The 21428-nt window shown below is 49.2% G+C and overlaps 13 protein-coding genes and 1 non-coding gene across 14 annotated transcripts; 7 read left to right on the top strand and 7 right to left on the bottom strand.

The window, feature by feature from the left end:
- Nucleotides 1–105: 105 nt before the first annotated feature.
- Nucleotides 106–594, bottom strand: EGD1 (Egd1p; the record flags this gene model as incomplete). The annotated part of the gene is made up of 1 exon (XM_002553921.1): nt 106–594. One exon carries the CDS (start codon nt 592–594, stop codon nt 106–108), a length of 489 nt encoding a protein of 162 aa, XP_002553967.1.
- A 1045-nt stretch (nt 595–1639) lies between these two features.
- KLTH0E11286r lies at nt 1640–1713 on the top strand. The gene has a single exon. It is a non-coding gene; the product is annotated as a tRNA-Ile (tRNA).
- A 273-nt stretch (nt 1714–1986) lies between these two features.
- SVL3 (Svl3p) lies at nt 1987–4575 on the bottom strand (the record flags this gene model as incomplete). Its single annotated transcript, XM_002553920.1, has 1 exon — nt 1987–4575. The coding sequence occupies one exon, from the start codon at nt 4573–4575 to the stop codon at nt 1987–1989; it is 2589 nt and encodes an 862-aa protein (XP_002553966.1).
- A 233-nt stretch (nt 4576–4808) lies between these two features.
- On the top strand, nt 4809–5903 carry KLTH0E11242g (uncharacterized protein; the record flags this gene model as incomplete). The annotated part of the gene is made up of 1 exon (XM_002553919.1): nt 4809–5903. One exon carries the CDS (start codon nt 4809–4811, stop codon nt 5901–5903), a length of 1095 nt encoding a protein of 364 aa, XP_002553965.1.
- Nucleotides 5904–5952: 49 nt separating this feature from the next.
- On the bottom strand, nt 5953–6931 carry PHO85 (cyclin-dependent serine/threonine-protein kinase PHO85; the record flags this gene model as incomplete). Its single annotated transcript, XM_002553918.1, has 2 exons — nt 5953–6844; nt 6915–6931. 2 exons carry the CDS (start codon nt 6929–6931, stop codon nt 5953–5955), a joined length of 909 nt encoding a protein of 302 aa, XP_002553964.1.
- Nucleotides 6932–7427: 496 nt separating this feature from the next.
- Nucleotides 7428–9026, top strand: TRM44 (tRNA (uracil) methyltransferase; the record flags this gene model as incomplete). Its single annotated transcript, XM_002553917.1, has 1 exon — nt 7428–9026. The coding sequence occupies one exon, from the start codon at nt 7428–7430 to the stop codon at nt 9024–9026; it is 1599 nt and encodes a 532-aa protein (XP_002553963.1).
- A 232-nt stretch (nt 9027–9258) lies between these two features.
- Nucleotides 9259–11493, top strand: SUV3 (ATP-dependent RNA helicase SUV3; the record flags this gene model as incomplete). The annotated part of the gene is made up of 1 exon (XM_002553916.1): nt 9259–11493. One exon carries the CDS (start codon nt 9259–9261, stop codon nt 11491–11493), a length of 2235 nt encoding a protein of 744 aa, XP_002553962.1.
- A 274-nt stretch (nt 11494–11767) lies between these two features.
- On the top strand, nt 11768–12958 carry ERG10 (acetyl-CoA C-acetyltransferase; the record flags this gene model as incomplete). The annotated part of the gene is made up of 1 exon (XM_002553915.1): nt 11768–12958. One exon carries the CDS (start codon nt 11768–11770, stop codon nt 12956–12958), a length of 1191 nt encoding a protein of 396 aa, XP_002553961.1.
- Nucleotides 12959–13239: 281 nt separating this feature from the next.
- KLTH0E11132g (gluconokinase) lies at nt 13240–13806 on the top strand (the record flags this gene model as incomplete). Its single annotated transcript, XM_002553914.1, has 1 exon — nt 13240–13806. The coding sequence occupies one exon, from the start codon at nt 13240–13242 to the stop codon at nt 13804–13806; it is 567 nt and encodes a 188-aa protein (XP_002553960.1).
- Nucleotides 13807–14036: 230 nt separating this feature from the next.
- Nucleotides 14037–15398, bottom strand: SKS1 (putative serine/threonine protein kinase SKS1; the record flags this gene model as incomplete). Its single annotated transcript, XM_002553913.1, has 1 exon — nt 14037–15398. One exon carries the CDS (start codon nt 15396–15398, stop codon nt 14037–14039), a length of 1362 nt encoding a protein of 453 aa, XP_002553959.1.
- An 877-nt stretch (nt 15399–16275) lies between these two features.
- Nucleotides 16276–17481, bottom strand: KLTH0E11088g (purine-nucleoside phosphorylase; the record flags this gene model as incomplete). Its single annotated transcript, XM_002553912.1, has 1 exon — nt 16276–17481. The coding sequence occupies one exon, from the start codon at nt 17479–17481 to the stop codon at nt 16276–16278; it is 1206 nt and encodes a 401-aa protein (XP_002553958.1).
- A 413-nt stretch (nt 17482–17894) lies between these two features.
- TRS23 (TRAPP subunit TRS23) lies at nt 17895–18470 on the bottom strand (the record flags this gene model as incomplete). The annotated part of the gene is made up of 1 exon (XM_002553911.1): nt 17895–18470. The coding sequence occupies one exon, from the start codon at nt 18468–18470 to the stop codon at nt 17895–17897; it is 576 nt and encodes a 191-aa protein (XP_002553957.1).
- Nucleotides 18471–18482: 12 nt separating this feature from the next.
- Nucleotides 18483–19310, top strand: RMI1 (Rmi1p; the record flags this gene model as incomplete). The annotated part of the gene is made up of 1 exon (XM_002553910.1): nt 18483–19310. One exon carries the CDS (start codon nt 18483–18485, stop codon nt 19308–19310), a length of 828 nt encoding a protein of 275 aa, XP_002553956.1.
- Nucleotides 19311–19371: 61 nt separating this feature from the next.
- On the bottom strand, nt 19372–21354 carry MET12 (methylenetetrahydrofolate reductase (NAD(P)H) MET12; the record flags this gene model as incomplete). The annotated part of the gene is made up of 1 exon (XM_002553909.1): nt 19372–21354. One exon carries the CDS (start codon nt 21352–21354, stop codon nt 19372–19374), a length of 1983 nt encoding a protein of 660 aa, XP_002553955.1.
- Nucleotides 21355–21428: the final 74 nt, after the last annotated feature.

The raw sequence follows: 21428 nt of genomic DNA, 5'->3' as shown, positions 1-21428 counted from the left end.
TAAAAACGGCTGCGCGAATTCGTGATGTTTTGTATCTATATATACTAATTTCCTGAGGCAATACGTGGGATATTGTGCGTAACAGAATTTCAGGATTCGATCTGCTTATTCGACGTCGGCTTCGAAGTCCTGGCCGGTGAGCTCTGGAATGTCAGCGTCAGCCTTCTCATCGCCACCTTCAGTAGCGCCTGCGGCACCCTGAGCGCCTTGAGCGCCCTGCAATTGAGAAGCGAGCTGAGTCAAAGCGTTGATGGACTCCTCACCAAGCTGAGGAATGATAGATGGGAACAGCTCGTTCAAGCTCTTCTCCTGAGGGATACCGTAGAAAACAGAGGTGTTGTGCTGAGGAGCGTTCTGCACACCGACCTTGCTGAAGTGCAAGACCTTGCCGTCCTCCTTGAAGAAGTTAGCCTCCTCAACCTGGTCGACGGTAACGGCACGCAACTTAGCCAACTGAGCCTGCAATTTGGTGTCGTCTTTGTTACCACCAGCGGAAGAGCCGGTCTTCTTAGCGAACTTTCTGCGGGTGCCACCAACCTTGTTGGCGGCAGAAAGCTTCTGCAACTTAGCTAGTTTCTCTTGGTCAATTGGCATTATTTTAAGGTCCTGACTTGCTGAAATATCCTACTAGTCTGCGATCAGAATGAACAAATTTGGCTTTCACATTAAAAGTTCGTTGTTAAAAATTTTCACCAGCTTGCTGTCAGTTTTGACAGACGTGATAAAGGGAACACTTCAAGAGCGTCACGACAGTGTTTGAAGATAACATTTAGAAATTCAAGGCAGAACAAGGAGCCAACTGCCCAAAGTTTTTGGCCCTTTCAGATCTTGTTTTCATTTTTCTTCTTCACAGTCATATTTTGGTACCATGAAAATACGATGCTCTTCCTTGACAAGGTGCCCTTAGCGTTTTGAGAGGGCATACCACTGACAGTTTGGCATTTTCCCAAGAGAGCTCCAACAAAAAATGGAGGCTTTTGCTGTTAAACAAATCTAGAGGTTCACAAGATCTTTTAATTCGCTGGCCTAAACAAAAAAGCAGTCTTGCTGAGCTGGCTGCTCAACTCCCGGAATGAGCATAATGTTTATTGAAGAGCAGTGACTGCAGTGGCGTCCAGAAGATAAGAGTATTTACCAGGCTCCGCTTCTGTATACCGGCAAAAATTAACCTGGCTCGATCGTTATGCAACGCTTCAAAGGGCGGGGCACATTAACCCAATGCTCTACAGGAGAAAAATAGTTGCTGCCCCCGCTTTCAACGATCATAAAAAACATCATTAGAAGAACAGTTGCGTGGAACAGTGCAACAACGGCAGTTCCTGACTGCTAAATGCTCTCTTCAATTGAACGTTGATCTTTAGCTTATAGTACCACGTTACGGAAAAGGAAACATTGGGCTTAGACCTGGTATTGTGAATATATGCTGCTAATTCGTGTTTTTAGGTCGCTATCATAAAAAGTGCAAAACTCAAGTAAGTGCTAAATAGAACGAAAGCGTTACCAAAACGAAGCCTCAAATGTGTAACTTAATGACAGAGGCTGAAGGACGGCTAGCATGACGAATTCCAGTAGATTTTCTAGGACACCAACAGGTTTCTATTCTTATATTCGGTTCCTAGTGACGCATCAATCATCAAAGGGTCTCTTGGCCCAGTTGGTTAAGGCACCGTGCTAATAACGCGGGGATCAGCGGTTCGATCCCGCTAGAGACCAAATTATTTTTTGCTCTTTTTTAAAGCGTCAATGTCGTTACGGCAGTCAGTGCTACACTATACTCAGTGAAGCTTCAGGATAGCCGATTTTAGCTTTTTCTTAACATATATCGTTATAGTCTTAAAGTACATGAAAGGGGTGTGGTCGTGCGCTTATATGCAGCAACGTTCCACCGAGGAAACAGTGATGCATTGGTTCCTGACTCATGCATCTTGGAGGTGCAGGAATGAACTAACAGCGAGGGTGTCACGCAGTTTCGCTCAAGTTCTTAAGTCACTTTTTGCCCTTTTTTTTCTTGTCCTTCTTGCCGAATAGACCAAACTTCGACTTCTTCCGGCCGGTGTCCACAGACGATATGTCGAACTCAGAAGACGGGCTGGCGCCATCGTCATTGCCTAGATCGTCTGAATGTCCGTTAGATAGACCACTGGTGTGTCCGTTTGAGTATCCATTAGAATATCCGTTTGGTTGCCCATTTGTCACTTCGCCGGGCTGCATCATCGACAAAGCTGGCGGGTGTGAGACATTAGCGTTGTCATTCACAGCCATTATAGGAGTGGACCCATTTGAGGTAGATGATCCGCTGGAAGTACCATTGACAACAATCTGGGCTACCGGGTTGTGAACAACCGAGTGCGTCGAAGTATTAGCGTTAGGGTGACCCTCAGCAATGACAGTGCTGGTGCTGACTTGCCTTTGCTGATTAGCAGGACCTCCGAGAGCAAAAGCGGGTCCTGACACGGGCGTGTGAGCGTTTGTTGAGTTGTTCATCTGCAGCCCGCTACCATTTTGAAACCTGTTCAATACCACAGGTGGTGGCCCGCTTCCCACCATGGAATTAAGCTTGGTTCCAGAGTTAGTCACGCCAGAGAGGTTAGCTGCCCCTGGTGGAGCAGTACCTGATCCGGACATAGATAGCACATCGACACTGGAGGCATGTCTCAAGTTTGGCATGTTACTGCGCCTGTTTTTCCTACTTGTTGTCTTGAACTGATGAGGATGGTGAGCGTGAGGCCCCCCTGGCATGTGCATAGGCTGTTGCATCATACTTGCAGTACTGTTCCCGTTGTGCAACGAAGATACAGGATCAACCAAACCTGGGCTAACAACAGGCGCGGCGCCATGCATCTGCCTGCTGTTCCTTCCTGTTAATTGAGGCACTGATGGCTTTCTTGGCGCATGGCCATTTGGAGCACTTTGCATGTGTGGCATTGTGGAAGGCGGCCCACTGTGAAACTTTGTTGGTCTAGGTCTCGCTGCAGCTCTTCTCTGTAGCTCTAGCTCTTTTTCTTGCAGCTCAAGTTCTTTTTTGTGGAGTTCAAGTTCGCGCTCCCGCAATAGTGTCTGATTCTCATCTTGGCTAGTAGGTGGATTCTCTGGCGCCGCCACCTGCATTTCTGGACTCTTGGCTTCAGGCTTGGAATGGGGTGGAGTTGCGTCGTATTGTACGCCGTAGGCCGCCAAATCCTCAAGGTCGGGTATGATCGGAGTTCCGGTCGTTGTATAGTTGGGCTCTGAAGGAATTGTGTTAACGGGAGTTTGCTCTTTCTGGAATTGCTGGCGCTGCGAGTTAGCTACCACGACCTTCTGCTGTTCTTCTTTCAGATCGCTGTTCAATTTCGCGATGTGTCGTTGCAAATTTGCAATTTCTGACTTCATATGATTTTCTTGTTCAGCTTTCACACCGAGCCCATCAGCATAGCGCCTCTTAGTACCCTCCAAAGCCTCATGTGCAGCCTTAAGCGCAGCTTTTAGCTCACCTGATTCCCCCTCGAGTTTTGAGACCTTGCGCATCAGTTCAGTCGGCACATCCGAACGACAAAACCACTTGGATTCGCCGCTATTAAGTTTTTGATATTGGCACATCATAGAATACAAAAACTCCAGATAGGGAGTTTTGATACCGTAGTCATCAGCCAAAAGAATTGGTTGTAACAGCAACATGTCTGTATTGAGGGGCGCTGTTCTGCGGAGGAAATGAAACGCAAGTTGCGGTATTTCATTACCATTGGTTTTGAGCCAGTGTATCAGCAAATCGTTTTCATTGTCAAAACCGGCAGGGAGCTTGGCGCCCATGGTTTTTGTCACTGTGATAATTTCAGTGACTAGTCCGGAAATGAGGGGTTTTGCCAGAATTTGATCATTGAGCTCCTGAGGCCTGGAATTTTCCAGCAAGATGAGAAGAGGATCAAAACAAATGCGTGGCAAGGCCAGTTTCCACTGCTGGGACAAAAAGTCAAGATACGAATGGTTGCAGTCATCCACTTGGTCCTGCGGGAACAGCTTCATGAAGAGACGCTTGAACGTCTCGAGTAATGCGATGCTCTCCTTGGGGTATTTCCCATCAGAGGTAGATGAGACAGAGGACTTGACACCAGATTCGCCTAGGTAGAATGTACTGGGTCCGTGTGCGTTGTACTGCCGGTAATGACTGGGGCCAATCTGCCGAAAGTCAATGTCGGTCATGACGGAAAACACCTTTAGCTGCGAAAACTCGATAGACATCTTGACGAATGGCTCCAAGTGAACAAACCCGGTGCTTTCGACCAGAATCTTAGTGTTGGGGGTAAGCATCGGATTGAGTTGTGCAGCAAGCGATGACATCTCCTGCAACGACGCAGCGCTCATAATAACGAGGTCGAAAGTCTCCGCTTGCTTACCACTGACTAGCTGCTTAACATCAGCATAATGGCTAGGGAACCGAAATCTCTCGTTTCCGTACTGGCTGGTTTCTATTGTAATATCCCCGCTTTCCGTGTCTCCCACATGGACAAGCTTCACACTTTTTGACTGCTGTATGCGCCATGCATACAGCATCACATTGCAGTTGTTTCCGACTGCCAGAACCCGCAAAGACGACATCTTCTGTTTGCTTCGTCTCGGCGCCGCTTGTTCACAATTGCCGTAATTCTTTGTTTTCCCTTTGCTAACTAAAATAGTTTGTAGCCGGAAAAATTTGTGGGCATGTCCGTGGTTAACGATGTTTCGAATAGCGCTAAAAATTTTTGAAGTGAAATGAAAACACTCAGAACACCGAAAAACCAACGGTCCCGAATTGCTTGATGGAAGCTTTAGTGGACTTTTAAAAAGTCTGTATGGGCTATGTGACAGCTGGGTATCCGAGCAGGCCACATAAACGCGTGAAGAAGCAAGAAAGACGGGTCTACTACGATCGGAAACGACTCAAAGTTAATGAGATAGACGAACGAAGAGATCTGCAATTGCGAGATCGTCTAAGAGGGCCTGCCTCGCTTCAATTGCTACCAACAGATGTACTGGAACGAATTTTTACTCTTGCCGGGCGCGAGAACTCAATGCCGGTCCTGAATCGATTTTTTCAGCGGTGCTTGCGCCCAACTAGATATTTGGTGAGCCGCTTTATACTCGAGAACTATACCCAAGACCTAAATTCACTATTGCCTCGCGATTCCCCTGTGTTACTGGTGTTGTTGGATGTCACCTTCCGCAATGGAACGCTCTTGCAATTCCTGAACGAGAATCCTCAGTTTCTGGACTGTGTTCATGATGCGGTGGTGTCGCCTGATCAAGCGGACGAGCTATCGCGTGAACGTCGAATTTTGTTGGAACAGGGTCGTCTCGAGGACATTAATGCTTTGCACTGGCAGACAGAGATGCATCCTGAAAGCAACAAGCCTATGCGCGAGTTTCCGGCGGCCTTTTATCAACGCCCAGCGCTGTTTTTTGAAAATGAAATATCTAAACGGCCTGTCACGTACAATCAGCTATTATTGAGGCTGCAATCTTCCTATGCAATCCAGCAGCCTGCTTGGGTTTGCGACTTACTCATTGAGTGGTTTTTCCTTGAAAATGAGAATTTTGACATTAATCATTTGTTCCACGCAGTAAACCTGGTGCTCCACTTGTCTGTGAATGACCGTCCACGGTTTGAAGATGTGAGTCCCCTCACGAAATTGATCACCTACATGTACCTAGATGTCACGGATCACCTGCTGCAGCTGTTGTTGTGTGAGAACTTGGAAGATGTTGGCCTGATACGCGAACGTAAAGTCAAAATTGTGAATAAATTCATTCGCAAGTTTTACAGAGGCAGTACGGAATTGCTTTCAACCGATGAACTGTGGATGACAGTTCACGAGGTTAAAGATCGCCGTCTAGTTGAGTCCATCAGCGACTATGGAGGCAAGCCAAGCTTCAACGTTGTCAAATAGCGACCTTCTCATTTATCCCCCAATATCTTAGAAACTTATCTACATACGCTTATTGATAGTACTCAGCGAACCATGGGTGGTTTAGTGCTTGTTTTGCGCTCAGCCTTCTGTCTGGGTTTAACTGTAAAAGACCGTACAAGAGATCAATTAAAGTTAGCTCCATCTTCTCTCGTGTTTGGCTTTGCAGAAGAGCCCCAAGATCCTTAGGAAGATGCTGTGGCAGCCGAGGATTATATTTTGGCAGGGTTGAAACTCCTGGCCAAGTCCGTTCTGTAGGAGTGCCCATGGTCTCAAAAATCAGTTTCAATTGTTCTTCATCATTAGTTCCGGGAAAGAGTGGTCTCCCTGTGATCATTTCTGCAAGGATGCAGCCGCAGGACCAGATGTCGATCGATGTCGAATATGTTCGTGAGCCCATCAATACGTCAGGGGCACGGTACCACAGAGTCACAACTTCGCTGGAAAAGGTGTTTACCGGAATCCCGAAAGCCCTAGCAAGTCCGAAGTCTCCAAGTTTCAGCTGTCCCTTGTTATTAATAAGTAGATTTTGGGGCTTAAGGTCACGGTGCAAAATGCGGTTTTCATGGCAGAATGCGACACCTTGCAATAGCTGCCACTCGAAGTACTTGACCAAGCTCATCTCGAATCCATACGGCGTATTACCAACGATACGCGAGTCCATGTACTTTTTAAGATCGTTGTCCATAAATTCAAAAACCAGCGTAAGCTTGTTTTCGGTGTGAATTACATCATAGAGCCTTACTATGTTTTCGTGCTTGAGCTCTTTCATTAGTGATATTTCACGAACCGCAGTTGACGGAGTTCCTTCTTCAGAATCAAGTTTGACTTCTTTCAGTGCCACATAGATGCCGGTTGTTTTGTTCAGTCCTTTATAAACAGTCGCGTAAGTTCCATTTCCCAGTTTCTCTAACTGCTTAAACCTATCGTGGCCGAGTTAGTAAACAAACCTGGAAGTGAGATCTTAGAATTCTTGGCCTATCAAATACGTACTGAGATGAAGACGCCATAACAATAGGCGCGGAGGTTTTTTGATAGCTGAGATATGTAGAAGGGTTGGCAATTGACGACATCTGGAGCCTAATTTCGTGATATCAAAAAATAGGGCTTATAGTCACGTGATAAATGTCATTAGAGTTGTTAGTACGCAATGGCAACTTCAACTACTAGCTTCATCACTCTATGTACTAGGCTCGACATTCTGCTCAATCAAACGTGTAGGTCTACGGGTGTTAAGGTAAACTGGTAACCTTATTCCTAACTATTTGAGTGTTATTACACGTGATTACGATGCAAGTTGAATCGATATGATTAAAGGCTAGTCGGCGACCATTTAAGCGAAGAGGAGTTCGCTCATCTACATAAGCCTCCGGAACCACTGGTGAGATTTTCTGAGTTAGAGGTCTTCACGCTTAGGTTTCAAGTCCGCTTCTTTCCTAATATATGATCAAAAAAAGTACAATGAAAAATTTCAGGCGATGAGCTCGAACGACCGAGAAATCACCGATGCAGAAACCTCTGGAGTTTGGCGCTTTAGAGCCCAGCCTACTGGGTCATGAGTGGCACTGCATGTATAGAACGGTCGAGCCCGTCGATTTTAGAAAGTCGCATTTCGAGACTGCAATGCTGAACGTTATTCGGCACCCAAACATAAACTCAACAGTGATCTTGCGCGCTGACATGCTCAGGGAATGGGAGTTCGATTTTGTGAATGGCCGAGAAATCAAGTTCCAAGAGGAAGTGCACAATGTGACCGACCCAGATACTCAAGTGATAAATATCGATGACTTCAGCGTCAGAGATGTAGCTGTTGCCTCTAACTTGGGCTTAGCTAAAAAGATGGCAATGGTTAGACGAATCATACCGCGAAACCCCTACAAGGATGCAATTATAAATCAAACCTGCCTTGTACTGAACTCAACCGAAAACTCTGAAACTTCACTGATTGTTTACACCCCACATTTGGATTCCAAGGAACTTTGCCCATTTTACATTCCACACGTGAAGGCAGTGGCGATTCTGCTGCACCAATCCCAGCTATCGGTACACTACATTCCATTTACAGACCCTGACGTGCCTGAAATACAAGACGAGTCGGAGAGGGTGGTGAGGACAGCTCGCAGGCTACTTCAAACTGCCCTAAAGCATTCACACGGTGTAAAGCTCGGATACGAAAAGAAAGTAGCACACGACGTCGTCGTTGATAAAGTGCTGTTTCAAGACAGGTACATCGCGCTGAAAAAGAAGTACTCGCGATTTCTTGTCGACAACTGGGCTGAAAGTACGGATCCTACAAAACACGTTTTTGAAGACATAGCTATTGCAGCGTTTTTGATAGAATTGTGGGTTAAAACTTATGGCGAGAAATTCAAAGACAATGTTCAGTTCCGCGATTTAGGATGCGGAAATGGTGTGTTGTGTTATCTTTTAATTTGCGAAGGTATCAAAGGAATGGGCATTGATGCGCGTCAGCGTAAGTCCTGGAAGATATATCCTCCCGAAGTACAGAAATGCTTAAAGGAACAAGTCATAATACCTTCCGTCCTCCTGCGGCCTCATCCCGAGGTCAAAAAAAGAGCCCCGGAGCTCCAGCACAATGGTAGATTCTTCCCAATAAAGATACAAGATAAAATAGCTCCTGCTACAGTTGTTTATTCTAGTGAGGATCTACTCAAGTCACCTAGTGTCAACGTCACCGAATTTCCACGCGATACTTTTCTCATTGGCAACCACTCTGACGAACTCACATGCTGGATACCCTTGCTCGGGTACCCGTTTGTGGTAATTCCATGTTGCTCCCACAACTTTTCGGGTCAAAGAATTCGTTACGGCGTTAGAAAAGGGCATGCTAGAAACGGAAACAGCACTTACGCTGGGTTAGTAGATCGCGTTGAGGCAGTTGCGACGAGAGTTGGGTGGGATATTGCTAAGGAAATGCTGCGCATCCCAAGTACTAGAAACGCGGCCATTGTGGGAACAAATAACCCCGACTTGGCACAATGGCCCACTCAGGAGGTCTATGATACTATATTAGAAGACGGCGGCGCAGACGGGTGGATTGAGAACACAATGGCTTTAACGAAAAAGTCACCTAGGGCACACTGACTTGAGCAAGTATTTTCTATAGCAGTTTGTATTAGTTGGAACTAAAAACACATGAAACCGATGGCGTGAAAACAAGAATGAAGCAGATGGCAGAACTGATTGTTTGAAGTTAATGTGTACATCGAATTCAACTCATTTAAATGCTTGAAGCTTCCGTACCACTCACGTGAATATATGGGCAGTGATTGCAGATTTTAAACTTTACGATCATCTACCTACAACCTAAGAAGTGATGGGCCTGCTCCGGTTGCGCCAGTTCAGCTTGAAAGGGCTTACAGCACATTTTGCGGCTTCATATAGAGTTTACCACCAGGCGGCTGGCTGGAAAAAGCTTGAGCGAACAGAAGCGCCTTGGGGAAAACCTTCCTTTATCCACCTTCCTCCAAATGAGCGAAAGAATCCAAATTACATTTCACTGGCCTTCGCAAAGAAGGTAGATAATATTTATACTCAGGATCAAGAGTTTAAACGCTGTTTAGACAGCTCTTTAAGGTGGGTATTTGACAATAAACTGAAGGCGTTTAAAACACCAGAAAATGAGGCCAAATGCTTTGCGTGGTTAAGGCTACGAGAGCACTTATATGTTCAGCTCCGAGATAATGTCATAGACAAAAGAATCGCATCGTATAGCGGTTCCATTTCGGACAGCTTCCTTCCCTCAAGCCCAAGCAATCTTGTTGCTCAATTAGTCAACTGCGATAAAGTCGCAGATAATCAATGGAGAGCTATACTAAACCAAGAAACCTTTGGAAGGTATGAAAAGTTCAACCACATTTTGAGCAAAATCTACGATTTTATTTTGCATCAAGAGATCCTACCAGCGACGATTCCCATAACATCAAGTGTCAACAAAACTGAAGACGTTGATATTTCAAACCCAGCAGAATGGTTCCCGGAAGCACGGAAATGGAGGAGAAAGATTATAATGCACATAGGTTCCACAAACTCGGGTAAAACCTACCGTGCTCTTCAAAGATTAAAGCAGTGTGATAGAGGCTATTACGCTGGCCCTCTTAGACTATTGGCGCGTGAAGTATATGAGCGCTTCAAAAATGAGCAGATAAAATGTAACCTTCTGACTGGAGAAGAAGTTATAGAAGAGCTTGATGAAATGGGAAATCCTGCCGGGCTCACGTCTGGAACAGTCGAGATGGTTCCTCTGTCTCAAAAATTTGATGTTGTAGTCTTGGATGAGATTCAAATGATGGGAGATCCTGACAGAGGATGGGCGTGGACAAACGCTCTTTTAGGTTCCATTGCTCGAGAAGTTCACTTGTGTGGAGAGAAAAGTGCTCTTCCTTTGGTTCAGAAAATCACAAAGATGACTGGCGATGAGTTGATAGTAAATGAATACGAAAGACTTGGCGAACTTAGAATCGAAGAGAACGCATTGAAGGATGGGCTGAAGGGCCTACGAAAGGGCGACTGTGTTGTAGCATTCTCCAAGAAACGAATCCTAGATCTCAAATTGCAGATCGAGAAGCAGACCGACTTGAAGGTTGCAGTTGTTTATGGGTCATTGCCTCCTGAAACAAGAATCCAGCAAGCTAACATGTTCAATAGTGGCGAGTACGATGTTTTGGTAGCGTCGGACGCTGTAGGAATGGGGCTCAACCTATCCATTGAACGAGTTATCTTTACAACTCATATGAAATTTAATGGACAGGAAATGATGGAATTGACCTCCTCCAATGTCAAGCAGATTGGCGGGCGTGCTGGGAGGTTCAAGGTATCTAGAACGCCAGCTAACTCAGTTGATGGGGGAAAAAAAGCTTCCGTTGGCCTTGTCACAGGTGTTGACACCAAGGTTTTAGCCGCAGTCAAGAGCGGTATGGAAGCACCCATCGAGTATCTTCAATCTGCGGTGGTTTGGCCAACCGACGAAATTTGTGGAAAGCTCATGACGCACTTCCCTCCAGGCACACAGGTGTCAGAACTACTTCAAACTTTGGCCGCTGATGTGGAAAAGAGGTCAGCCAAGCTATTCACTCTCAGCGATTTAAAAAATAGACTGAACAGCATTTCTTTATTCGAACACATGGAAGGGATCCCGTTCTTTGAAAAGCTACGCCTGAGTAACGCTCCAGTGAAGGATTTCCCTACGGTGAAGAAGGCGTACGTGCAGTTTTGCCGAACAATTGAGCAGCGGCAAACAAAGTCACTGCTGAGCTACCCCTTCTCGTTTAGCATCCTTGACCCACGCTACATCAACAGCGACAAGTATTCGCTCGAACATTACGAGTCTTTGCATAATATCATAATGTTGTACTTCTGGCTCAGCAACCGATACCCAAACTACTTTATTGATCAGCAAAGCGCGCGGGAGCTCAAAGATATGTGTGAAATGATCATATTCGAGAAACTTGACCGGCTCAAGCGGAACCCTTATATGAGGGGTGCTTCTACTACGGGAGCTTCCCATCGCTCGTCACGCGGCTTCAAGCCAACGTCTGTGCGACGTAAATGAATCAAAGCCGGCAACTTGTATATAATAAATCATGGTGATAGACTCAAAGTTGAATAAATAAAATTCGATGATAGTTAAGCTTTTGAAACAGGTAGCAGACTACAACCTGGTTAGAAACTTACTCCGCTTTAATCTGTTTAACGTTCTTTATTCCAAGTCTTTAGCCTCACGTTATACGCGTTGTCGTTTAGCTAGCTTCTAAAAAATGTGCTGAGCTGAGAACAAATACCCTACCAACTGTTCACATCTCACTACCGACAATTGACAAGCGCTGATGTCTGACAAAGTTTACATTGTGGCGGCAGCCAGAACACCAATTGGATGCTTTCTAGGTGGATTAACCTCTAAGACCTATGTCGACCTCGGTTCAACTGCCGTTGCCGGAGCGTTGGCTCAGGTTCCAGAAATCAAGCCAAACGATGTGGAGGAAATCTTCTTCGGCAACGTTCTGAGCGCGAACGTGGGCCAGGCTCCCGCTAGACAGGTGGCCCTAGCCTCTGGCTTGGGAAAGCACATTGTTGCGACTACGGTCAACAAGGTGTGCGCTTCTGGTATGAAAGCCATTATCTGCGGTGCCCAAACGATCAAGTGTGGTAACGCAGACATTGTCGTTGCCGGCGGTGCGGAGTCCATGACTAACGCCCCATACTACATGCCAGCTGCTCGTGGAGGTGCCAAGTTCGGTCCCTCAACCTTGGTTGACGGCATCCAGAGAGACGGTCTAAACGACGCCTACGACAACCAGGCGATGGGTGTGCACGCTGAAAAGTGTGCCCGCGACTACCAAATCACCCGTGAGCAGCAGGACGAGTACGCCATTGGCTCGTACCAGAAGGCCCAGAAGGCCCAGGCTGAGGGTAAATTCGACCGCGAGATTGTTCCAGTCACCATTAAGGGCTTCAGAGGAAAGCCTGACACATACGTCCAAAAGGACGAGGAACCTTCCAAGCTCAACGTGGAGAAGCTAAAGTCTGCTAGAACCGTGTTCCAGAAGGAGAACGGTACCGTGACTGCTCCAAACGCCTCCCCAATCAACGATGGTGGTGCCGCTGTTGTCTTGGTGTCCGAGCGTAAGCTAAAGGAGCTCGGCCTCAAGCCCCTGGCTTTGATCAAGGGTTGGGGTGAGGCTGCCCACGAACCTGAAGACTTCACCTGGGCTCCAAGTTTGGCCATCCCCAAGGCCATCAAGCACGCCGGTGTCCAACTCGACGAAATCGACTACTTCGAGTTCAACGAGGCATTCTCGGTCGTTGGTATCGCCAACCCCAAGATTCTAGGCATTCCTCTAGAAAAAGTTAATCCTTACGGTGGTGCTGTTGCTATCGGTCACCCATTGGGATGCTCTGGTGCCAGAATCGTTGTCACTTTGATTTCGGTCCTAACTCAAGAGAACGCCAAGCTTGGTGCTGCCGGTATCTGTAACGGTGGTGGAGGTGCTTCTTCCATTATCATCGAAAGGGTTTAAGAAATTCCTGTTCGCTCACACTTTATCGCATCTCGAATGCCAGATACAACATCTATATAGATCGCTATTTAGACTATTCATTGTCAATTATCCACTGACCAAACTGCTGTCACTATATACTAGAGTGCCCCGGATTCTTTTAGTTGAGGTCAACTAAGGAAGCAGTGATTATCCCTTACCAAACCCCGCCAGTATCAATTATTCATTATTAGCGGGCAACTGAGTCTCTGTTGATCAGTTGTCTTGAAAGCCCTCGAACATTTTGGAATCGGGACAACACTATGACTGTTTCCACTTCGAAACCAAAGGTTATAGTTCTGGCGGGCACTGCTGGAACGGGCAAATCCACCATTGCTGCGAAACTGGTTGAAGTTTACCAGAGTAAGCACCCAGATGTGGAATTCCTGGAAGGTGACTCAATTCACCCTCCCGAGAACATAGCCAAGATGAGCCACGGGATACCACTGACAGACGAGGATCGGTGGGGCTGGCTATCCAAAGTGGGGGAGCTGTCGTCTGATTCTGCCCAGAAGCACTCGGGCCTGGCAATCGTTACGTGTTCGAGCCTGAAAAAGAAGTACCGGGACTACATTAGGGACGAAAACCCCGGAACGAACTTCCACTTCCTGTTTTTGTATGGCGACAGACTGCTCATCCTCGACCGAGCCAATAAGCGGGAGGGCCATTTCATGAAGGCCAACATGATCAACTCGCAATTCAGCGACCTTGAGCTCCCTAAAGCCGATGAAAAAGACGCTGCGGTTGTGGATGTTGACGGCAAAGACGTGCAGCAGGTCCTGGACGAATGCGTCGCCGCGCTGGCGACGTTCGCAAACCCTTCTCAGTAGCCTTCTCCAATGACATCCGCATTCTATATTGAGATGTTCTAAATATCTATAAACATGAATTGAAAAAGCCTATTTGTATCCTTTGAAAATAGTTTGATTGGGCCCGAGGAGCGGGAGCACCGCCGAACTTGCTTTATGGCGTGCGTCCGCGCTCGCGCCGGGCCAACTCCCTTGTAATTATCGTTACCTCGTTTCTCGTGAATTATTGCTTGTGTGCCGCTTCGACGAGTCTAGTATTGCGGCAGCCATCTGCTATGCGATGAGTAGTTGGTGATGGTGGACATGTTGGTGGTGAGATACCTCACCTTAAATTCGCTCGGCAGCACAGCGTCGTTGCTGCGCTTCGCCCTGCTGGTCTGGTCTACATCGACTGATCCGGTAGGTGTGGTATCCACTGAGGAAAGTTGACGGTAGCACTCGTCCTCGCTGGTGAACTCGGTCTCGTCCTCCTCGGGGGAGACGTGCTTGTAGGACTCGTCGTCGGTGTGAAAGTGGTGGAGCATTTGGCGAATGCTAAGCCCTTTCTGGGTGATAAGAAACTGCTGCCTTTCGTACTGACTAAGCGGCTCGACCTTGGACAGGGGGCCTGAAGTAGTGAAGGACGTGCAGTCCGCGACGCGGTCCATGATCTCAGACAGCGGCGCCCGCTCGGCCGGGTTCAATCGCAGGATGTCCATCAGGATGTCGAAGAGCTGCTGTGAGACCGGCAGAATCTTGAAAAGCACGTGTGGGTCCCGCACGAAGTAGCCGAACGTGTTGTCCTCCAGCTGGTGCGCCTTGAGCCACGGGTTGCGGATGCAGGTCAGGTTGATCAGGATCACACCCAGCGACCACACATCGCCGGCCATGGTGGGGAACAGCGCGGGCGCGCTGGCCGCGCCCGCGTCGTCCGCCGCGCCCGCGGCTTGCACGCTCGAGGGACACGAGATGCGCTCGGGCGCCATGTAGTAGCTGGACCCCACGCACGCGTTGGCTGGAAGCCGCTCCGCGAGCGTACTGAGCCCGAAGTCGCAAAGTAACGCGTTGTCCTCTGCGTCCAGCAAGATGTTCTCGGGCTTGATGTCGCAGTGGTACACGCCGCGCGCGTGGCAGTGCTGCAGCACCGAGCACAGCTGCAAGAACACCTTCTTGACCAGCTGGCCGGAGCCCGCGAAGTGCTGGTCATCCACAATCGACGTGAACAGGTCGCGCGAGTAGTAGTCCATCACCAGGAATGTCGCCAGCGGCGACTCCAGTACCTGGTGCACCGTCACCACGTTGGGGTGCGCGTGCACGCGCAGCTGCATCGCGATCTCCCGGAAGTGTGGTGCGCGCTCCAGCTGCTCCTCCGACAGCCCGCGGATCGAGTCCAGGTCGATCGAGGGCAGGAACAGCCGATTCTGGAACGACTTGAAGTAGTAGTACAGCTGCGTCTGCAGCATCGTGCTGCGCTTGATCTCGGGCGTCGCGCCTGCCGCCGGGTTCTTGACCACGGCCTTGATCGCGTACTCGTTTTCCGTGATTACGTCCACCGCGTGGAACACCAGCCCGTACGCGCCGGAACCGATCTGCCGGTTCAGCTTGAAGTTGTTTATCTGGCAGTTGGTTAGCATCCTTTTCTGCCGTGTGTGCGTGCGAACTCTGTGGAAAGCCTCTTGCTTCACGACGCGCGCGGCCACGCCCTGCGACCTGCTTTGTTATATACACCGCCGCCTGCCTGCTGCTACGCGGCTTGCGACGCGGCTGGCCACCCACCGCCCTTCGCACCACTTTGTTGCCAATCTGTGAATATTTGCTTACTTCACGTCATCGCCATCACTCCATGTTTGAGTATATTTTTTTTCCCTGCTGGGCTTCTAGTGAGAAAAATCACCAGAGAAGAAGCACATTGGATGGTTGTTGGGTGAGATATGGAAGAGAGGTGGGATTCGGAGACGCAGCGGAGACGAGGCGGAGACGAAGCGCAGAGGAAACGGAAGCCGAACGGCTCCTCAGAGCTCAGAATCACACGACCGGCAACCGAGGCTTCTAGACTTGGACAGGGTGCGGCAGAAGCGGCGGAGGCAGTTTCTGACAGTGATCGTCGCGAGTCGCGGTGAGAGAATAAGGTAGGAATGTCCGGAAAAGCCAGGGTTCGGAGATAGAGAAGAGCGGCGGAACCGAGGGTCGGGAGCTGGCAAGACGCGTGCGTGCAAAACGCGTGCGTGCAAAACGCGTGCGGGCACGGGTGCGGGACGTAGGTTTCGAACGGGTCGTGACTGCCGGCCAGCGCAGAGCGCGCAAGGTGAGCGCGCAAGCTTGGAACGGTTGTTGGCGAGCGGCGGTGGGGGCTGGCAGGCGGCAGACGCTATTGTTGTTGTCGTTTGTTGCGGTATTCTGTTTGTCTATCAAACTGTATATACGCTCTGTGCGTAGGATCTATGAAAAATAATTACGGGATCGATGAGCTCGACCATAACGAGGCGAGCGGTGGAAAACACCGGGACCGCACTACAAGCCGAAGTTCTTGACGCCGCCCAGGGTCTCGAAGTAGTCGCCGATGTAGTTCTTGGGCATGAAGTTGTTCTCCTTGTACAGCGTGTCCCAGTTCGCGACCACGTCTTGCACAAATGGCAACCCCGCCAGATACAGGTTCGTGAAGGTCGCGGTGGCGCCGCCCTGCAGGTTCTTGCCGCCGAAGAAGAACTCAGTGGCATTTAGCCCGTTGGGCGCCCTGTCGAAGTCCGAGATACCGCGGGTCAGCACGATACGGTTGTAGTCGACCAGGCCGTGCTTCGCGGCGCGCAGGAAGGACTCCAGCGAGGCGTTGTCCTCCTGCTGGGTGGAGCAGTAGGTCGCGGTCTTGTTGGAGATGGTGGTGACGAAGTCGCTCATGGCGTGCTCCAGGATCTCGCCCGACCAGTACACGTCGGAGGTCGCGGTATCGCAGGCGACGAGCTTGGGCGCGCCGTAAGCGGCCATCGAGGCGTTGTATCTCTGGCGGAAGCTCACGTTGCCGGTCGTGCCGTTCTGCAGGGTCACGTTCGACGCCAGGTGCATGGCCCTGTTCATCAGGTTCTCGTTTAGCTCGAAAATCTCAGTCCCGTACACCGTAGCAGGGTACACGTTGGGCTGCGACGTCTTGAAGTTCACGTAGCCGTAGGTCCAGTTGGCGGGGATCTCGCGCGAGTCTATCTGGTACTGCAGACCGACCTGGACCGCGTACTTGGCGAACGTGACGCTGCCGATCGTGGTGTGCTGTGGAGAACCGCCGCCAATGCCCGAAATCAGGAAGTACGTCTCGGTCAGGTCCAGCAGCGGCGACATGCACAGTGCGGCGATCGTGGTCGCGGCGTTGATCTCGCCCTCGCCCGTGGTCACGGACATAATCGTGAAGTTGTCGTTGGAGTGCACGTAGGGGTACTCGGGCGACAGCAGTGGTACCGAGATGTTGTGCATCAGGTCCAGGTTTCTGATCCACGCATCTTCCTCCTTGTAGTACATGTTCACGACCATCACCTTGGGCTTGAACAGGGCGCCGTAGCGGCCCTGAGGAACACTGAAGATCGTGTCTGTGGTAGAAGCGGCGTCGGCAATGCTGGCGGTCTGCGAGTAGCTAGAAACGCTGGCGGTTGCATTGGATTCTTTACGAGAAATTGGGTTCGCGGCCGCGAGAGAGGCGGCCCAGAGCGCGCTGCAGACGGTTCTTAGCTTCATTGGATAGCGGGTTCGGGCAGGTGGCTTAGCGTTGAGCTCCAATGGACGGCATCTCGTATTGTTCTTAGCCGAGAAATAAACCTAGATTTATACTTCCGGGTCCAGTAGTCATCTGCTATCACCGAGTTTTTCGATGCCCATAGCGACACAAACAAACAAGTTTATTCTATCCCATTTGGTAAAAAAGACATCAAAGGCCAGATACGAGCAGGAATAAAGCATGATCTCCCGAGGGCTAGCACGGCTGTTGTTGGGGTGATTAGCCTTCTGCGGCGCCCACCGAAGCCCAGAAAAGCATCAGGCTCGAGCAACTTGCAGAATGGCTCGATAGCGTCACGTGGTGCTGATAAGCTGGCGCTCAGAGAAGATGCAACTTGAAGTGCTCTGCGCGCAGAGCCCGCTCGGCCGCTCAGTCACAGCTGCCCAACTAGTTCTGCTAGATGCGTGTCGAAAAGTTCGCACTTGATAGGCATTTCGGGGTCATGAAATGGGTTTTTCATGACGTAGTCCGCGTACAGACAGTACGCCTTGCGCAGCAGGTTCTCGGCTATCGATACGGCCATGGCATTGGTGGTGCTCTGGGTACTGATAGCGACGAACTTGAGCCCTGTGAGGGTCTGGTAAAGGAACATTGACAATTGGTCCGTAGTCACGTGCTTCAGCCCGCTCTGGTTCCAGCTGGGAAAGCTCTCATTGAAGAAGTCCTGCCCCATGAAGCTGCCCATGTCGGAGAGGTTTTGGGCTGGAGCGCCCAGGCTGCCAACATAGGGGATGAGCTGGCTGGGCTCATTGGCCGTTTTTGACCCGGTCTTGGCTGAGATTTGTAGTGCCTTGGGCGTAACTTGGCTCGCAATCGCCACCACCCCCTGCAGCGTGCCCGCCAGAATAAGGTACTCGTTGCTCGAGAGCTTTGCGCCAGTCTTGATAAAGTCGCGCTGGTAGACTAGGCCTCCTGACTTGTTTATAACTAGGATCGTTTGGATCGCCATCGTAGCTTGTGTATGTTTTTGCAAGAAGGTGAATGTTTGTTTTCAGAAACATCATCGCATATCACTTTACAGGCTAAAACCATTTCGCAAGGTTCGAGAGAAAAACATCACTGGCGTTTCCGTTTCTGCTCGGCTATGTCTAACAACCTTCTTATAGCGGACATAACGCAGCCTGTAAATATCAGCCCCTCGAACTCGAGCACAAATGAGCGCGTAAAACTCATGACCGACGCGTACAACAACCCAGTGTGGTCTGACCGCGACATTGGCGATCAAAAGATGGTGAAAGTCCAAGAACCTTTGCTGTTCCAAGTGTGCATGGTCGAAAATATTTGGAGGTCCAAACTGAGCCAGCTTGACGATCTGAAAGTCCGCATAGATCCCAGAAACCAACGTATAGATCGTCTGAGCACATCCAAGAAAGCCCCAAATGCAGCGCAGGCTGGAAGAACGAGCGGGAACCAACTAATCACGGCCATGGACGTTGACTCAGATGTGCCGGCAGACCTCACTCAAAGCGCGCCAGACAAATCGATGTTCAAGCTCACGTTACAAGACAAATCGGGCGCCATGTATTTCGCCATCAATTTATCGCCTCTGAACTTTCTTAAAAACGACGGTAATTCTTGTATACTGGGCTCAAAAGCAGTTATCCTCCCCGGTGCTGTCTTCAATCGCGGGGCATTTCTCTTACGCGACAATAATGTCGTATTCATGGGCGGAATAATCAAGCAGTGGAACGATGGTCGCGACTACAAGCTAGTTGAGTACCTGGAGTCAGAACTTCAGTCGCAAGGCCTTTCGGCGCAGTCCCGAAAGCGAAAGACCCCGGCAAGTTAATCCGGGTACTGAAACAAGTACACTAAAACTTTCAATACAAATAAACTACCTATGTCCTGCATCAAGCGAGCAGCAGGTCCCAGAGAGCGTCACAATCGCTGAAGTCGTGATGGACAATGGATACCAAGTAGTAGTCCCGGTGCATCTGCTTCAGCAATGTGTTTGATCTGGAGTTCCTAGGGAACAGTTTGCTCCACTCTAGCCATATGCTGAAGGCTTCGTCCCTCCAAGCTTTGAACGACTCCTCTTCTACTATAGTAGTCTGCAACACTTCCGAGTTAGGGAACACACCCCAAGTCACCACACTAGAGCAACTGCTATCCAAATTGGTGTAAAATGTTTCCGCAGAATCGCCAACATAATAGCTAACCTTGGACCCTAGGGGCTCCAACTTGGGCTTAATTTCCAGCTCCCATTGCTGTTTATGCACAAACATCTCCACAAAAGACTTTTGGTAGACATATCCTCCCGGCGGGCCCCATCCAAAAATCTTGTCAGTACTAGGGGTAGAGTTAGTTGCAGGCTGCGAGGCTAAGGAAAGGTAGCCTCTTTCGTTGAGCTGAATGAGCTCCTCTTGGATTAATGCGGTCTCTGCTGATAAGCCCAAGTCAGACCATGGTAAAGCTTCAAGGGAGCCCTCGAGATATCTTATGAAAAGCGTCTTGATATCATCTGTGCTAGAGGGCTGGCCCCAGATTTCATATGCTTTCTTGCTGCTTACTTTGAGGGAAGGACCGTAGCCATCGATTTCACCAAATGCTGGCGAACGAGAGTCACCAAATCTACCGTTAGTAAATTCGTCCCAGGTAGCATCTTTTCCAAGGGCTCCAGATCCCTGGGAAATTGATATAACAACTTTGCGTGATGGAGCTCCGGAGGACTCTCTGCCGCTTGCAATGCTCTTTCCAGCCTCGTCTAGCAAAACTCGGTTGCAAGTTAAATCATCATTGTGACTGGACTGTCTTCTTCTCTTCTTGACGTTCTCGTCCTCCTCTAGGGTGTTGCCGTCAACTAATGCAATTTCGCCCACCCCTTCAACTAGATCATCCTCTTTGTCCTCCTCAAGAATCTTGGATAGGGAAGGAGATTTGGTTACGATTTGTGCTATAGCCTTTTCGAGGTTTAGTGTGTAGAAGTGGATCCCCTTTATACGCCCCTCTGTTCTCTTGTAGATTTCCTCAACCATTTCCACTAAGATATCGACACCTATAGCTCTGACTTTGTTATCATCGCTATGGTATTCCTGGGGCAGACGGTCCCGAATCGCCTGTGGAATGGATGCGTGCGATAGCTTCGCGGCCCTGTTAAAGAGCAAATACGAGTTAATGGGCATCAAGCCAGGGAAAAGTGGTATGTCGGCAGATACTTCATTCCTAAACATTTGTTCAAAAGACAAAAACTTCTCCACGTCGTAAAATAGTTGCGTTATGACGAAGTCTGCACCAGCGTCCACTTTCTCTTTGAGAAACCCAAGATCTCTTCTAGGGTCTTGAGCCACACCATCCGCTTCTCCTTCACAGTGGCCCTCGGGGTAAGCTGCAACACCAACACAAAAGTCATCATTGTATTTTTCCTTAATGTAGCGCACTAGGTCGACGGCGTGCTGAAACTCAGATGACTCTGAAGGCGTCTCCCATTCTTCGCCAACCGGCGGGTCACCTCTGAGTGCTAAAATATTGCGTATGTCGGCTTCGTGCGCCAGTTTCAGAGCCTCATCGATGATCTCTTTGTTTGTGTTCGTACATGTCAAGTGCATGCAAACTGGTACATTCAGTTCTCGTTGAGCGACAGTGGCTAGCTCTAAAGTCTTTTTTGCCGTTGTGCCGCCTGCGCCCCACGTAATGGTGATGAACAGCGGGTTCAGCGCTGTCATACGAGTCATCCGTGCTGTCAAGTTCTGTTTCCCCAGTTTTGTTTTGGGTGGGAAAAACTCCAGGGATATGAAAGGCCCATCTGTGGACTCGTAGCGCTGCTTTATGGTAGACATGATCAACTTTAGTGCAGTTCCTTGGCCGCACTTGTTGAGTTTTCTTGGTGCATGCATCTGATTGAAAAATTGTGAACTTTCATCTTAAAATTTCAATAGGTAATTTGAAGACCCCTGCCGAATTCCATGCA

Source organism: Lachancea thermotolerans, assembly GCF_000142805.1.
Source record: "Lachancea thermotolerans CBS 6340 chromosome E complete sequence".
Lineage (NCBI taxonomy): Eukaryota > Fungi > Ascomycota > Saccharomycetes > Saccharomycetales > Saccharomycetaceae > Lachancea > Lachancea thermotolerans.
Note: the sequence above shows the minus strand (reverse complement) of the source record. Positions and strands in the feature narration are given on the sequence as shown.